We start from the raw sequence: 17,395 nt of genomic DNA, 5'->3' as shown, positions 1-17,395 counted from the left end.
AGTCTCTGGCAAATACACACTGTGTACTCCAGTCTTAAATGCCACCATGTTCCAATCCATGTAGATGCACCACAGCTGTGAGTCCTGACAAGCCGCAGGTGATCAGGGTGAGGTCCTGATAACCTCAGCAACACAGCCACTCAGTCCCAAATGCAAGCCACCTGGAAGGAGAAACAAAGGACAGAAACAAAAAGGCAGCCAGGCCCCCCCAGCCATATAACAATTTCCTTTATATTCGTTTTGTGAATTGTTCTGTAATTTATGTCTGTAGCATGGCCCAAGCAGAGGGTCACCCCTTTGAGTCTGGTTCTTTGAGGTTTCTTTCTCAGAGGGAGTTTTTCCTTACCACTGCTGCTCTGGGGGTTAGTAAGGTTAGACCTTACTTGTGTGAAGCGCCTTGAGGCAACTCTGTTGTGATTTAGCGCTAAATAAATGAAAATAAATTGAAAAATTGATGGTGGGAAGATGGATGGAAATCAGGAAATGGAATGCTGTTACATCTTCTAATAAATGATTGCCTAATTGACACTTCAAAGTTAATTTCTCCCATTAGCATTTACTGTGTGCTGAATGCACAATTGGTATGATTGCTTTTTTCCTACAGTCAGCATGTGAATGGAGGCCTAATTTTTCTTGTTCTTTATTAATATCTGACATTTCTAAAATGAATAAATGTGTTACAGCTCAACTGTGATGAAATAAAATCAGAAGACGTTTGTGTCCTCAAGCTTCAGTGATCAGCACATAGCTTTATTGATCTTGAAATCACTCGTGGACCCTTGTAATCACCATCCACCTTCTCACTCCGATTCCTGCACAGGAATGATAAAGGCCAGGGGTTTTTAGGCCACACATCAAATCATGCAGACCTCCCTCCCTTCCCTCAGGTTTGGGTTTTAACACGGTCAAATGAGTCCCTTTCAAAGCTCAAATGAGGCAATTTGGCAGTGAAATTTTCCCAGTGTCAAAATATGAATGTCAACAAGAGGCTGGAAGCGAGCATTCATTTTCAAGGCAGCAAACATTTAAGGTTTGGTGAGGATTTGTTACCAACTTTAACTGAAGCAAAATGAACTCTAAAAAATAATGATTATAGAAAAAACCCCAAAACAAAACAAAACAAAAAACCACACACACAAGGAGGCACTTGATAAAATAAATGTTCAACTTCTTTTTTTTTTTAGATGCATGATCACTAACAAAAACCATGAAATATACAACATGATGACAAAACCATCATTCATAATTTTGGCTTTGCAGTGTTTGGTGCATCATGATGTTACAAACCATCTCAGAAACTGAACCCGCCTTTGACACAGTGTATAATTCAAGAGCACCTCAAAACTACTGATGTAAATTCTTGTTCACAACATTATACAGCCCTTTCTGGAGTATGTAGGTAACTATTACATCGCAAAGAGAATAAGGAATGCGACCATCAGACAGAAGAGACCCATGGCTTCTGACAGGGCAAAGCCCAAGATGGCGTAGGAGAAGAGCTGCTGCTTCAGAGAGGGATTCCTGTTGAGAAAGGGAGGAATAAAGTGTTAGAAGTATCACCAACAAGCCCTAGTTGGTGGAGAATAAAACAAGACTTAAAATGGCAATGTGTTTTCTCGTTTACCTGGCATATCCAATAATAAGGCTCCCAAACACCGTTCCGATCCCAGCTCCAGATCCAGCCACTCCCACAGTAGCAGCTCCCGCTCCAATGAACTTTGCTGCAGTGTCGATGTCATGGCTCACAGCACTGGTCTGAAATGCCCTCAACGCCATCTGCTGCTGGGGGGCAGCAAGACTCTGTGGTACCATGAGTGAAGCAGCCTTAACAACAAACAGCAACACAATGTAAACAAAGTGAAATGGCATATTTAGTTCTTTCATTTCTGAACGTATTCAGAAAAAGAAAAACCTCAATTTCGTCACCATGTCAGGAGGAATGAAATATTGCAAATTAAGAAACAAATAAAAAAAAAAAAACTCCCTATGCAATTTTGTCAAGGAATATCTGATACATAGGTATAATTATCTTCAGCAGGCTGTCAGTTGTTCATCTGTAACATGACTGCTGAAATAACCTTACTTTTTATCCTTTATAGGCACAGTATTCTACTGGTCACGTCACCTTTGCCCGAAGTAACTCATACAATGTCAACATTTCCCATCCAGCCATTATCTAAAAAGTGTGACAGTTTAGCCTTAATCATTAAAGGGTGTAACACTAGTAAATGAAATGTAGAATGAGCTGACTATTCTAAATAATTAATAAATTATAAAAACATTGATTTACTGCATTATATTTTTTGTGATTTGGTCTGTTCTCTTGAAGAAAATCCTTTTCTGCTTCACTCCACAATGAAGCTGTGTGAGTAGTGACACACAAGACAAATGTTGTACTCTGCCCAGTTTCTCCAATCACAGCCACAGAAGCCTATAATTACTTCAGAGTTGTCATGGGCGTCTTAGTGGCTTCCCTCACTAGTGTCGTTCTTATGGTTACTAATTTTATGAACTGTCTACTCTGTGCAGACTTGCTGTCTTAATGACTTCAGTCACTTGGAAATGTTCATGTATCCTTCCCTTGACTTGTCTAAAGAATACAGACTGCAAAAGTAATGACTTGTATTTATAATAATGTTTATATTTAGTTAATATTTAGACTTATATTACTTATGGCTTCTGAAAATGGAAGGACTAGGGTCGGGTATCGAAAACCATTTTTTTTTTTCAAGAATCATTAAGAAATTATTTGATCCGACATCAACAGCCTTGTTGCTTAATGATTCCCTTATCGGTCCTTCAGAGCGCCGTTGTTTTTTAGGGTGTTTAATCAGGAAAATGATCATTTCTCTACATTGATTGCAAACCCTGCAGCGGGTCTGCAATCAACCGCTTCTGCAGTGGCTCTGCTTGAAGCAACGCAGCAGTCCTCTGACCCGCTGCTTCGTTGGTTCTCTGCTTCACCGCTTTTCAGAAGCAGAAAGTCCGCTTCTTAGCCCCTCTCAAAGACATTTAAGGATGTCAATCGTGAGTCACCTTTGAGCGAATTAAAGTCACTAACTGGGACTCTTGTATTGATGTGGGCAAGAAACGAGAATCGTCCTCCGTTCCGTTTTTACAGCTTCAAAGGCTCCGTCGCTCTCTCCAAGTAAAGTCAGAAAGATAGTCTGGTTGGTATTAATAACTTCAAAGCGAATTGCAAATCAAATGTTTTAATACAGACAACAAACTACAAAAGACCGAATTAGTTTTTTCCTCCCAAAATAAGATGTCCTGCATTCTTTATGAATTACACTGATGTTGACGTGCAGCACAGCCGGCTGCAAGAACTCAGCTCAGAGGCTATGATAATAATATCTGAAAGGAAATGCTTTTGATAAAAACTACAGATTTTGTTTATTTTATGTCCAGAGATCCAGGATCCACCATGTACACATTATATTTATGTCGAGAGATCAAGGATCCAGTGACTATGTACAGATTTTATTACTTTTAAGACTCAAGAAAATGTTGTTGACATAAAAAACCTGTAAAGCCTAATTTTAGTACACAGAAAATTCACAAGAGGTATTGATAAGGGAATCGAATCGATAAGCGTAATCGATAGATAAAATCTTATCAATACCAATCCCAAGGAAAGGATGGTTTATAAAAAGGGCTATAATGATTAATGCAATAGTTAATCCACTTGAATTAAAGCTGATAGTCTACATGGCAATCACATCATCATCGTTTCATTTCAGCTTCATGTGAATTTACACACACAAACAAAAGTCACGGTCCAAATACTTATGGACCTGACTGAAGGAACTGACTGTCTGTCAGCTTGTGATGTTAGATTTTAGACAGAACCATGTTCCATGCCTGGAAGATGTAAAAGAGAAACAAACTAAATTAGACAATTACGTATGTGTTCACTTGTTAAATGTCTGTATTTAGGGGGGAAAAACTAAGGATGGTAGTTTTATCTAAACACAGAATTGTGTTTAAAAATGGAATACAGCCTCTTTCAATCACATCTGTCACTTTAAAGCTCCTATTTAGCTTCATCTTTATCAGAATCCTCCAAAAGATTCAGTATTTAAAACAAACAAAAATCATTCCTCTTGAGCAAAAATGGCAAATTCATTTTTAAAAATGAGCAGAATTGCATATAAAATTGCAATTGTTGCCAACCAGTTGTATGGACTTATCTTTAAATTAACATTATGAGTCTTAAATGTTCACAGCAGATACTGTACATGCAACAGGAAACATCACCTTTAGCCCACAAATTAAATGATCAATTGATTTGTTGTTTGGTCCTAAAAATGTCAGAAAATTATAAAAATGTCTATCGTATTTCTCAAATCTCAAGATGACATCCTTAAATGTCTTTTTTCCCCCTCATCGACAACCCAAAAATATTCAGGTTATTGTGAGAAGAGGAAAGAAACCAGAAAATATTCACAATTAAGAAGCTGAAGTCAAAAGAATATTGTTTTTTTTTTCTTCAAACACAGAAAGACTCAAATTGATTAATCAATTATGATCATAATTGATTAATCAATTATGATAATAATTGGTGATTCATTGAGTAATTGATAAAGCACTGTTAAATTTGTGCAGCTGTACACTCAAGTGCACGCCAGTGTTCCACAGAAAAATTTCCAGAAACTAAAAATACAGAGTGAACAGGATATGTATAATGACGCAGTTGATATTAAGTCCCTTCGGCTTCTCACTTGTTTTCACTCAGGGTATCCACAGCAGATTCAAGGTCGAACTGCATGTTGATCTGACACAAGTTTAACACCGGACGCCCTTCTTGATGCAACTCCACATTACATGGTGAATGGGCAGAAGTGCACTTGCTTTCACACAGAAAGCAAGTGCACTTAACCGCTTGGCCCCCACCCTATAATGAAGCAGTTAATGATGGTCACTAATGTTTTTTTATTGAAACAAGTGTGTAATTGTACCCCTGATGGTGAATCCATAAATATGAGGCTTTTCATTTTCAGCTTCTAGTCCCATAACACACAGTGTAGAATCAGTTTATACCAGTTTGCCCTTGACAGAAACGTGACATTTGCCAATGTACAAAATGTATTAACACTGTGTACATATGGTAAACTTTGTTAGAACCTACATCACCAGCTATTTTATCCATTCTACTGTACTTTCAGCCACTATATGATGATATGAAAATGCAACTGTTTTAGGTCAAGGTCACTTTATTTGTACCAAAAGGTAAATTTGGTTTGGCAGTGAGTCACTCCATTCATAACAATCACATAACACATAAATACCGATAAAAAATACCATAAATATAATAAAAATAAAAATATAAAAATACAATGAGCAGTGCAAGTACAGGCCAATATCATGGCACCCAGAAGAAAGTCACAAAGCGTGCGCCATCTCAATGCAGAATAGCAGATAAATTAATTAAATATACATTCAGAGTCATCTGTTAAGAACACTAATAGCAGCAGGAAAAAAGTGCTCTTGTAGCGCTTAGTTCTGCAGAAAGGAGCTTTATACCTCCGTCCTGAAGGGAGCAGTTCAAACTGATCAAAAAGAGGATGTGAGGCGTCCTTTAGAACTGCCTCAACCAATCTCTGGACCTGCCTCATGTACAGAGAGGTTGGATACAGCTGAGACTCTCCTCCAATGATTTTGCTCACCCATTTTACAATCTGATTCAGACTGTTTTTGTTTTTAACTGACAAATTTCCAAACCATGACACCAAACAAAAAGATAAAACAGATTCGATATAACAACGATAAAACATTGTTAACAGTGATTTGTCAATGTGAAAGGATGCCAGTTTTCTAAGACAGAACAAGCGCTGGTGTCCTTTTTTACACACCACTTCACAATTTGACTCAAAAGTGAGTTTGTCATCAATAACAGTACCCAGATATTTATAGGTGCTCACAGTTTCTACAGCCTGACCTTTTAGAAGAGTTACTCCATGTTTGTGGGAACCCTTCCTAAAGTCAATGACCATATCTTTAGTTTTCAATACATTCATCTGTAGAAAAGACTTCTCACACCAATCCAAGAAATCATCAACAGCAGGACTGTGGCCAACCTCATTGTCCTGTAGCAAGCTGTCAATAACAGTGTAATCTGCATACTTAAGAATAGTCCTCCTATCCCTCCAACTTCTGCAGAGATCAGTGTATAAAATATACAAAAGTGGAGAGATAGCACTACCTTGTGGTGTCCCGGTGGAGGACTGGGTCTGATCAGACAAGACCCCATTTACTCTAACTTTTTGTGTCCTGTTAGTGAGGAAGCTCAGAATCCAGCCCACAAGATTGCAACTTAGATTAAAATGTTCTAAAAGTCTTGAGGCTAAAATGTGGGGCTGAATTGTGTTAAAAGCAGAAGAAAAGTCAATGAATAAAAGTCTGGCATGTGCACCTTTCCCTTCAAGGTGTCTGAAAAGTAAGTTCATTAAAGTGACTGTGGCATCCTCGACCCCTCTATTTGGCCTATAGGCAAATTGCATAGGGTCCAAGTTGGCACCTACTTGATTAATAATTTCAGTTCTCACCAATTTCTCAAAGGTTTTCATGACAATGGACGTCAAAGCTATAGGCCTAAAGTCATTTAGAACCTTTGGAGTACAATTTTTGGTGGCAGGGACAACAGCATCTTTCCACACATTTCGCACAGTTTGCATTTCCAGAGACATATTAAAAATAAAATGGAAAATAAGACTCAGCTCTTTAGCACAGTTTTTTAAGAGGCGACTGCAAACATTATCAGGGCCCTGACTTTTTGGTTTGAGGGCACAAAAAGATTTTTCTACCTCTTTTTGAGAAATAAAAAAGTGCTGACTGTCTTTCACTTTATGCTTTATTTCCTTAATTTCTGAACTGTGATCTGAGATATCAAATCTTGTGTAAAAAGTATTCAGAGCATTTGCAAATTCAACATCTGTCTGAAAGTCCTTCAACAAGGTGATGGATCTGGACTTGGGCTCCTGCAATTACACTCAACAAAAATATAAACGCAACACTTTTGGTTTTGCTCCCATTTTGTATGAGATGAACTCAAAGATCTAAAACTTTTTCCACATACACAATATCACCATTTCCCTCAAATATTGTTCACAAACCAGTCTAAATCTGTGATAGTGAACACTTCTCCTTTGCTGAGATAATCCATCCCACCTCACAGGTGTGCCATACCAAGATGCTGATTAGACACCATGATTAGTGCACAGGTGTGCCTTAGACTGCCCACAATAAAAGGCCACTCTGAAAGGTGCAGTTTTATCACACAGCACAATGCCACAGATGTCGCAAGATTTGAGGGAGCATGCAATTGGCATGCTGACAGCAGGAATGTCAACCAGAGCTGTTGCTCGTGTATTGAATGTTCATGTCTCTACCATAAGCCGTTTCCAAAGTCATTTCAGAGAATTTGGCAGTACATCCAACCAGCCTCACAACCGCAGACCACGTGTAACCACACCAGCCCAGGACCTCCACATCCAGCATGTTCACCTCCAAGATCGTCTGAGACCAGCCAGTCGGACAGCTGCTGGAACAATCGGTTTGCATAACCAAAGACATTTTGCACAAACTGTCAGAAACCGTCTCAGGGAAGCTCATCTGCATGCTCGTCGTCCTCATCGGGGTCTTGACCTGACTCCAGTTCGTCGTCGTAACCAACTTGAGTGGGCAAATGCTCACATTCGCTGGCGTTTGGCACGTTGGAGAGGTGTTCTCTTCACGGATGATGCGAAGGAGATGTGTTGCACTGCATGAGGCAAATGGTGGTCACACCAGATACTGACTGGTATCCCCCCCCAATAAAACAAAACTGCACCTTTCAGAGTGGCCTTTTATTGTTGGCAGTCTAAGGCACACCTGTGCACTAATCATGGTGTCTAATCAGCATCCTGATATGGCACACCTGTGAGGTGGGATGGATTATCTCAGCAAAGGAGAAGTGCTCACTATCACAGATTTCGACTGGTTTGTGAACAATATTTGAGGAAATGGTGATATTGTGTATGTGGAAAAAGTTTTAGATCTTTGAGTTCATCTCATACAAAATGGGAGCAAAACCAAAAGTGTTGCGTTTATATTTTTGTTGAGTATAGTAATCCATTACAATATATATATTGTAAATAATTACCTTTGAAACAAGATTTCAAACGCATTCTCCACCACACAACACGCACGAGACAACCTGCAGCTGTAGAGAATTTCTCTGTGAGTCTGGGAGCGATGAGAGAATGGTTTCATCAGCAAAGTTCTGACAGCAAATGTGTCATTTGCTATGAAATTATGATTTTATATAGCGTGGTGTCAAATGGGATGCATCGGCACAATGAATCGCGCAGCAGTGCGGAGATCAAATTTGTGCAAGTGCCAAGGTGCCTTAACATAACACCGAAACAGGCAAAAATATCTAAATAAAAAGGAAAAACCTAAATGTAAAAGCATGGAAGTTAAATTTAAGTTGAAAAGGCTCTATAACATGACAAAGCCCCACCATCACTTACAAATCCCAGCAGACATTGCAGCTCACCTCTATTCTCTTTGCATCTGACACAACCGCTGCTGAAAGTGGACGATAAAGCACCTGAGCTCCAACACGGACCTGTAAGCAGAAAGCATGAACGATTATTACATCCTCCCACTGAGAGACAATAAATTCTGATTCTGAATAGTGTTAATTTTGTCACCTGTTTTTTTTTTTTTTTATTTAGTCTTAACCAAATTGTCAAGTGTACTTTTTAGTTTTAGTCATATTCAGTCATTCACATACAAGTTTTATTGAGTAATTTATTTTTCAACTAAAAGTGTTCATTTTAGTCTAGTTGTAATCAAAAAGAGAGAACTGAATGCATTTTAGTCTCGTTTCAGTCGAGACATTTTAGTCTTTTTGATAAACTAACGCATTAGATTATTTCTGATTACCATTACAAGGGATCAATAAAGTTATGTCTAATCTAATCAAATCAAATATTTATTTGCCACTCTTCATTACAAGTTAAATGAATGCACTTTATATCAGAATACATAAAAAGGTCAAGGGGCCTGAATGCCTTTGGACAATGAGTAATTTTGAACAAATATGGGGAATGTGACATTAAGTAAGTCATTTGTATGTATTCCACTGAAATACTTTACCCTTCTGAGGGTCCCCACATGGAATCAATGAGAAAGTTCAACTTACCATGGTCAGACAGTCACCCATCTGTACCAAATTTCAGGCAATTCCATTAAACAATTTTTGACAAACTGTCCAAACTGCACCGCGCACAGCACACCAGGGAAACATCTTGATGGCATTAACCCTTCAGACCTCCAGTTCAAAGGACTAAAAATTAAAAGAAACGGCATGTAGAGTTTGCACATCCTCAAAAAGTATAAATGGACCTGAACTTCATCCTCCAGCACCTCCAACAACTTGACCAAATGTGGGTTGAACATGGCCCAGGGGACACCCATGGTACATCTACAGTATAGAGCCCCACCGATATATCAGCCAGCCGATATAAGCCCTTTTCAAAGTACTCACTATCGGCCGAAATTTTGCCGATAGAACGCCAATAATTTCTCATAAACAGAACAGTTACTGAAATAATGTTTGTGTTGGCAATGTAAAATGTCCTTGCACCATTTGTCCAGTAGATGGAGCTCTGACTCCATTCAAATGAGAGCTGCTTGCACCCCTGCTTAAATGTGTTCATCACCGGCCCCCGTAGGTCGCCGTCACACTGCACTGATCGGCTGACAAAAGCATACAAGTACGTTTATAAGGATCTATATCCTTATCCTGAACCTATATCTAAGTTGCAGCAACAAGAGGTACAAGATCAGATGTATTTCACAACTCTTTTTAAGGATATGTATTTGCTAATTTCACAAAGGTTTAATACTTGATTGCATTTTTTGAACTTGAAAATTCTTCTCTGTTATAAAGTTAATCAATATGAGGACAAAGCTTCAGCTTTTAGCTCATACCTTTTTTGTTAAGGGTCCAAAAAAGAACATTCTATTCATTTAAAAAAAGGAAGTGGCTATTCGCACAGCCGCCGTGTCCATAACTCTCATTTGGCTATTTGCACGGCAAGACTCTGGTGACTACTTGTATAAACAAACATACTGCATTAAATGAGAGTTATGGACACGGCCGCCATTCGAATAGGGTCGGTCTTTTGCCACCAGAGTCTTGCCGTGCGAATAGTGAAATGAGAGATATGGACACGTCGGCCAAAAAAAAAAAAAAAATCATCAAAATCGAAAAATATTAAAGGAGTTATGACATCTTGAAGGCAGTATATTTGTTTATACAAGTAGTTCCAAGTTTTGCCACCAGAGTCTTGCCGTGCGAATATACGTACTAGAGTCTTGCCGTGTGAATAGCCAAATGAGAGTTATGGACACGGCCGCCGTGCGAATAGCCACGGCCTTAAAAAATAACAATAATAATAATAATATTGCTGATTTATCAGCTATCGGCAAATCAGCTGATTTATCGATTGTCTGCATTTTTTTCATCCAAATATTGTTATCGCCATTGGCCTCAAAAAAATCCATATCGGTCGGGCTCTACGCATCTAGTTACAAGATAGCTCGCTACTGAGGGGTGAAGCTCAACTGGTTGTCTGCCCCTATGGATACCATCCAGGATGCAAGGTGATGTACAGCACCAGCTCAATGTGACAGACCTGAACTTTCATGAGCATGGATTTAAAATAACAATTGCTACTTTTCCTTCTCTATTTTAAGTATGTGGAAGTTCGAATACAAGTATGTAGTAGGCACTTAAAATGTGCATTTGCTATAAATTCATCCAATCCAACCATAGTTTCAACGCCAAACTAAGATAAAAAAAAAACTTGAAATGGCAACAGTTGGTTTAGAGGACTGTAAAATCAAATGTGTCATTCATTCATTCATTCATTCATTCACTGACACTCACCAGAGTGGACGTTGAGACAAACTTAGCACAGGTATACATATCTGGCGATCTGATTAGGTCTACAAAAGGTACCGGTGGTTATTTTGTGTTTCTGATCTGCAAAAAGAAAGAAATTAAACAATAATGAACAGCTTCTGATGGCTAGCTGTTAGCATCCTAATCGGAGTACACACAAGTAAGGTCAAGCCGACTCAGCAGCACACACAACAACGGCGCAAAACAAGCAGCTGACAAATTACAAGCAGCCACACAACGTACAGAATAACGAACCTAAATACACATACTGACAGGACGCAACCGCATATTTTAGCCAAATGTATAAGTACAGATTGGCAGCACTGACCAGTATGAAGTAGAGGTCGAACTCTCACGAGAGACACAGAAAGGCGCACGCGCAATGCCGAGCACAGTGTTGCGTTCAGGTGCTGCTCCGAAAGTGAGTACAAACCACACATAACACAATGTGAAAAAAAAAGAATACATTACAATGGCGATAAGTCAAAATCTGAGGCAAATCAGGCAATGGGGATTGATTTATTTTTGTTAATTTTTTTTGTTGTTTTTGTGTTACTCTGTGGATCAGGCCTTTCTGGAGGGGGAGAGGGTGCTTGTTTGTTTGCTTGTTTTGTTTGTTTATTTGTTGTTTTTGCAAGCAGCTTACAATATTTACCATATGTTCCAACGCGTCCTGTGTGTCTAACTAAAACAAAGCTCAGCTGTGTGAGTAGAACTTCAAATACATTCAGAACTGGAACGAAATGTGATCAGAATTGTCTAAAGGGAAAAATCAATTGTGCTCATGGTAGTAATAATTGTGGTCTTCGCGTGCACGAAACTGCGGCGCGTGGAGGCTTGATGCACACGGCTGTATTGTAACATCGTGCCACGAGGGGGCAGCAACACGCCACGCAACATCCATGCAACCGTGCGCTCCTGCAAAACGGGGGTGGGGGTGTGTGTGTGTGTGTGGGGGGGGGGGGGGGATAAGATATGTATCACGTGCTTCAGGATTAAGCTCTTCGCAGCAGACATATAAAATTGATCTGGACTGAGTGATTGATGTGTCTGATCGTGAACGTGGATTGTCCAACAAAACATTTGAGGATGCAGACTGAGACTGATTAGGATGTAACTGCACCTCAGTGGGCGGCAGGGTGGATGAGTGATAGCACTGATGCCTCGCAGCAACAAAGTCGTGAGTCACTTCCTCTCACTGGTCTTTTCTGTGCTGTTTGCCTGGTGACTCCAACCCAATTAACCCCCCCCCCCCTCCCATCCTTAATTGGAGTTGGCAGGTAGAGAGAATTAATGCAAATTGATGATGTCCTGTGGATGCATATTGTCTTGAAATACACCCTGGAGGGCCACAAACAAACATTCACACCTACAAGTCTTTGGATGTGGCTGGAGCACCCAGAGAGAACCCCGCAAACACAGGGAGAACATGCAAACTTGGTGGGAATCGATCCCATGATATACCTCATTTATCGTTTGTGACATACAGTCACCAGCCACTTCATTAGGTACACTTGCTCAGTTACTTGTTAACACAAATAGCTATTCAGCCAATCACATGGCAGCAACTCAGTGCATTTAGCCATCTAGACGTGGTGAAGATGACTTGCTGAAAAGTTCAAACCGAACATCAGAATGGGGACTAAAGGGGATTTAAGTGACTTTGAATGTGGCGTGGTTGTTGGTGCCAGATTGGGTGGTCTGAGTATTTCACAAACTGCTGATCTACTGGGATTTTCAGGCATAACCATCTGTAGGGTTTACAGAAAATGGTCCAAAAAAAGAAGAGCAGCAGTTCTGTGGATGAAAATGCCTTGTTGATGTTGGAAGTCAGACTGGTTGAATGGGCGACTGCGTGATGCTGTCATGTCAGTGTGGACTAACATCTCTGAGGAATGTTTCCAACGCCTTGTTGAATCGATGCCATGAAGAATTAAGGCAGTTCTGAAGGCAAAAGGGGGTCCAACCCAGTACTAGCAAGGTGTACCTAAAAAAGCAGCCAGTGAGTATAGATAGCCCACTGAGCAAGTCTGTGCTCTCTGTGACACACCCACATAACTGCTCCTTTACATTTAAAGAGACAGGAACAAACCCATAAGAGACTTGATGATGATGATGATTCCATAATAATAAGATGAAGATTTTTCTTATTGTTGTTGTTGCATGTTTGTATCGTATCATATTAGTCTGTTTTTTTAAACAAACTTTAATGATTGATTTTAAGTTATGCACTGACCATGCTTAAAAATTGCAATATGATACCTAAAACATATTGAAGATGCAGAAGAATGAAGCAGAATTGTTTTTGCTGCTAAATATTCAGTTGAGCAAGGATGCCCCTTTGATTTTTTTTTTTTTTCATTATTATTTGGGGGGTAATTTTCTATATGCCATAAATCCTTCCACCCCTGTCAGCCTTTCCTATTTCTTTTATTTTTTATTAGTAGATATATGATATTTCAGGTTTTCACACCCCCAACACAAGTGATAAAATCGAGCAGATTTAAAGCCTTTACCATGTTGCAGTCATGTTGCCAGGCAGGCTGCTGTACATTCATCTCCTTGGTTTAGATTTGCATCGCTCTGACTTTTAAGTGGGCTTTCCCTCCTCAGGGCTCCGTCTCTGTCCACCTCCTCGAAGACAAACTCCATTTGGCGATGCGGAAGGGAGATTCCTCAGCTCTTCCAGTCATCCTCCCCCTCCTGCGCGTGATGTTACCATTACGCACCGCTAAACAAACGGAGACGTGATGATCCGGGGCGAATCCCTGACTACGTCACTGTCGCTTCCACATAAATAGGTCGAGCAGGAACCGATCGTCAGACAGAAGTCAAAATCTCTTTGTGGGACAAAGAACCTCGATCACCTACAGGAATTATTGGATTCTCTCCGTTTTACCCGACAGCACCGAGTAAGTGACGGTTTTATCTTTTTTTTTTTGTTTGTTTCTTTTTTTGTTGTTGTTGTTCCAAAGCAGTTCGTGCTATTTGTGGGACAGTTAATATTTATCACAAATTAGGTTTTTGAAGTGAGACAGGAAACATTTATACCCATTTTTCCGTTTCTTTGTGGCGCGCGGCGCCTTAACTCGCGGCTCGTCTCTCCGCAGATTCTCGGTTTCGAAGCACAATGACTCTGAACAAAGGCGACAAACTGCGGAACATGGACAAGAGGAGAGGCAGCACTCCGTTCCCCATGAATCTACCCAACCTGCACCGAAGGAGCATGCCCGTGGACGACCGCGACCTGCGCGCCACCGTGCCACAGACGGGCCAAACCGAAGACGTCTCCAACCTTTTGCGCTGCACCTCCTACTCCCCGAGGGAGCAACACCACCGGGGCAGCTGCGCCTCCAACTCCTCCGACTCCGTCATCTCCACCGGCAGCGAGGCCGAGGACCAGGTGTACAAGGTGGTTCTCCTCGGGGAGCACGGCGTCGGCAAGTCCAGCCTGGCGCGCGTCTTCGGAGGAGTTGAGGATGCTGGTCACGACTGCGACGAAGCAGGTAAACGGTGATGCTGAAGATGACTCACGTGATGAGGATGACTCTCTCTCTCTCTCTCACACACACACACACACACACACACACACACACACACACACACACACACACACACACACACACACACACACACACACACACACACAGATAAATCACTTAAATCACGTAATTGCTTTTTTTAACCAAAGGTTTCACTCTTTTTACACTATCCAATTGATCAGAGAGTTAAAATCTGGCCAGTGATGTTTTCAGGCCGGATTGATCATGGCTATTTCTATCTAGACAGCCAGGCACCAGCTCCTGCTGCAAACACATCCTCATATAAAGGAAGATCCTGACCTGACAATCACTTAACGTGCACTGAAAAAAAAAGGAAACATAATTTAAATAATGCATGATTGAAATGTGTCCAAATAGCATAATTTTCTTATGTTTCTAATTGAGAATCATAAGAAAATTATATTATTTGCACACATTTCGACAATGTGCAACTGATGTACATATTTAAGTCATGTTTCCTTTTTTCAGTGTGGCCTACAGTCATAACAATATAAATTACAGATTAGAAACATACAGCTCCTTTGTTTGTTTGTGGAAATGCCTGACATAATATTCCATGTTTCCTCTTTAGGAAACACTTACGACAGATCGATTGTGGTGGATGAAGAAGAGGCATCCATCATGCTGTATGACATCTGGGAGCAGGTGAGAAGAACGGTTCTCCTTTTAAACGTAGGTGTTTGGATTGGAAATGTGCGTCGCTAAATGGCATGTGCTTTATTCCTGCAGGATAACAGCCAGTGGCTGAAGGAGCAGTGCATGAGGATGGGAGACGCCTACATCATTGTGTACTCGGTGACTGACAAATCGAGCTTCGAGAAGGCTTCAGAGCTGCGGATTCAGCTGCGCCGCGCCCGGCAGTCTGAGAACATTCCCATCATCCTTGTGGGCAACAAGAGTGACCTAGTGAGGTCCAGAGAGGTGTCCGTAGACGGTGAGTCGGCCACAGATGCACTTAAAAAACTGATGCATTGGATGAACTCAATTCAATTATGAGTAGGATTTCCATCTAATATATATATGTAGTCCTAACTAGAGTTGGGGCTATATTTATTTATTTATTAGATGGAAATCCTGCCCATAATTGAATTGAGTTCATCCAATAAGTCATTTGTTTGTGTGATACACTCAAAAAAACAGACTCATTGGATTGGATTCCATCAAATAAATATATGTAGTCCCAACTAAATTAAATTACATTATCTTGCATGGATGTGTTTTATTTGAGTTGGGGCTACATATATTTATTAGATGAAAATCCTGCACATAATTGAGTTGAGTTCATCCAGTAAGTCATTTGTTTGTGTGATACACTCAAAAAAACGGACTCATTGGATTGGATTCCATCGAATAAATATCTGTAGTCCCAACTAAATTAAATTATATGTTGCATGGATGTATTTTATTTGAGTTGGGGCTACATATATTTATTAGATGAAAATCCTGCACATAATTGAGTTCATCCAATAAGTCATTTGTTTGTGTGATACACTCAAAAAACTGACTCATTGGATTGGATTCCATCGAATAAATATCTGTAGTCCCAACTAAATTAAATTATATTATCTTGCATGGATGTATTTTATTTGAGTTGGGGCTACATATATTTATTAGATGGACATCCTGCACGTAATTGAATTGAGTTCATCCAAAGAGCCATTTTTTTTTGAGTGTGTCTAGGGCGGTGTATGCTTTCAGCTCAGGGATCAAATCATAGATTGTGAGGCAAATCAAATAAATTACGTGAAGCTTGAAGTAATCTGATCATCACATGCAGCTTTTAGCTATGACTGGATCATTTCTCTTCATTACAAGGGTCAAGCTGGGTTTCATAAGGAGTGCATCCTAACACTTGTTGGTGTTTCTCTCTTGTGTTGCAGAGGGAAGTGCTTGCGCCGTGGTGTTTGACTGCAAGTTCATCGAGACATCCGCATCCCTTCACCACAATGTACAAGACTTGTTTGAGGGCATTGTGAGGCAGATCCGTCTAAGGAAAGACAGCAAGGAGGACAATGCACGCCGCATGGCCAACTGCAGGCGTCGGGAGAGCATCAGCAAGAAAGCCAAGCGCTTTCTGGGTCGCATTGTCGCCCGCAAGAACAAGAAGATGGCTTTCAGACAGAAGTCAAAGTCCTGCCACGACTTAACAATCCTCTGAGGACGAGGCAGAACAGAAGGACTTTGTTTTTTTTGTTTTTTTGTTCTTTAGCCTCTGAAGACCAGAAGCTGTGTGTGTGTTTAACACTAACCCTGAAGGACTAATAGCTCTGTACAGAAATATCTATATTTTTATTTTTTAGATGACAACCAAAAGCAGAGACTTACAAATCAGGACATGACTGGCATTACTCAAGTCATATCACAACAATGTTGATGATCTGCATGACTTTGTAAGTTTCTTTTTGTTTTTTTTTGTTTGTTTGTTTGTTTTTTTGACCTTAACAAGTTGCTGTCATAATGTGTTGAGTATGTATGAAAAATCCACAAGGGCTTGTCGTTGTAGTTGCAGAGTTGGCCTTGCTGCTGGGTTGTTCGTTGTACATACTTTAACATGAATGACGGTGAATGCAGCGTACATCTCATGTCCTAACGGACACGGCGATCGGTCACGCCACACAGTTACACGGAATTGCGTTTACTTGAAACGTGGTACGCAGGATCGTGCCTCTGCCAAGTTACTGAAGACTGCTCAAAGCTGCGGAAAAAATAATAAAATTCTGTAACGTTGTTCCGGAATACTGAATTCAGGTTGTGAATGTATGAGTAAAGCAATAAGTTATATTGGATTTGTGAACCTTGATGTTATTTGTATACATTGATTTTGTTTTTTTCAATAAAAAGTAAAATCCATACTCTTCCCCCCCCTCTGTTTAAC

The 17,395-nt window shown here is 40.2% G+C and overlaps 2 protein-coding genes across 2 annotated transcripts; one reads left to right on the top strand and one right to left on the bottom strand.

Moving 5' to 3' along the window:
- Positions 1-1,151: 1,151 nt before the first annotated feature.
- Positions 1,152-11,309, bottom strand: LOC117529584 (ATP synthase F(0) complex subunit C2, mitochondrial-like). Its single transcript, XM_034192415.1, has 6 exons — positions 11,286-11,309; positions 10,943-11,038; positions 8,540-8,611; positions 1,625-1,824; positions 1,332-1,521; positions 1,152-1,288 (listed from the first exon to the last, which is right to left on the bottom strand). Exons 2-5 carry the CDS (start codon positions 10,979-10,981, stop codon positions 1,407-1,409), a joined length of 426 nt encoding a protein of 141 aa, XP_034048306.1. The 5' UTR covers positions 10,982-11,038; positions 11,286-11,309; the 3' UTR covers positions 1,152-1,288; positions 1,332-1,406.
- A 2,250-nt stretch (positions 11,310-13,559) lies between these two features.
- Positions 13,560-17,367, top strand: rrad (Ras-related associated with diabetes). Its single transcript, XM_034192386.1, has 5 exons — positions 13,560-13,869; positions 14,068-14,463; positions 15,092-15,165; positions 15,250-15,454; positions 16,401-17,367. Exons 2-5 carry the CDS (start codon positions 14,088-14,090, stop codon positions 16,676-16,678), a joined length of 933 nt encoding a protein of 310 aa, XP_034048277.1. The 5' UTR covers positions 13,560-13,869; positions 14,068-14,087; the 3' UTR covers positions 16,679-17,367.
- The last annotated feature ends 28 nt before the right edge of the window (positions 17,368-17,395 follow it).

Source organism: Thalassophryne amazonica, chromosome 2 (assembly GCF_902500255.1).
Source record: "Thalassophryne amazonica chromosome 2, fThaAma1.1, whole genome shotgun sequence".
In the NCBI taxonomy this organism is placed as follows: Eukaryota; Metazoa; Chordata; class Actinopteri; order Batrachoidiformes; family Batrachoididae; genus Thalassophryne; species Thalassophryne amazonica.
Note: the sequence above shows the minus strand (reverse complement) of the source record. Positions and strands in the feature narration are given on the sequence as shown.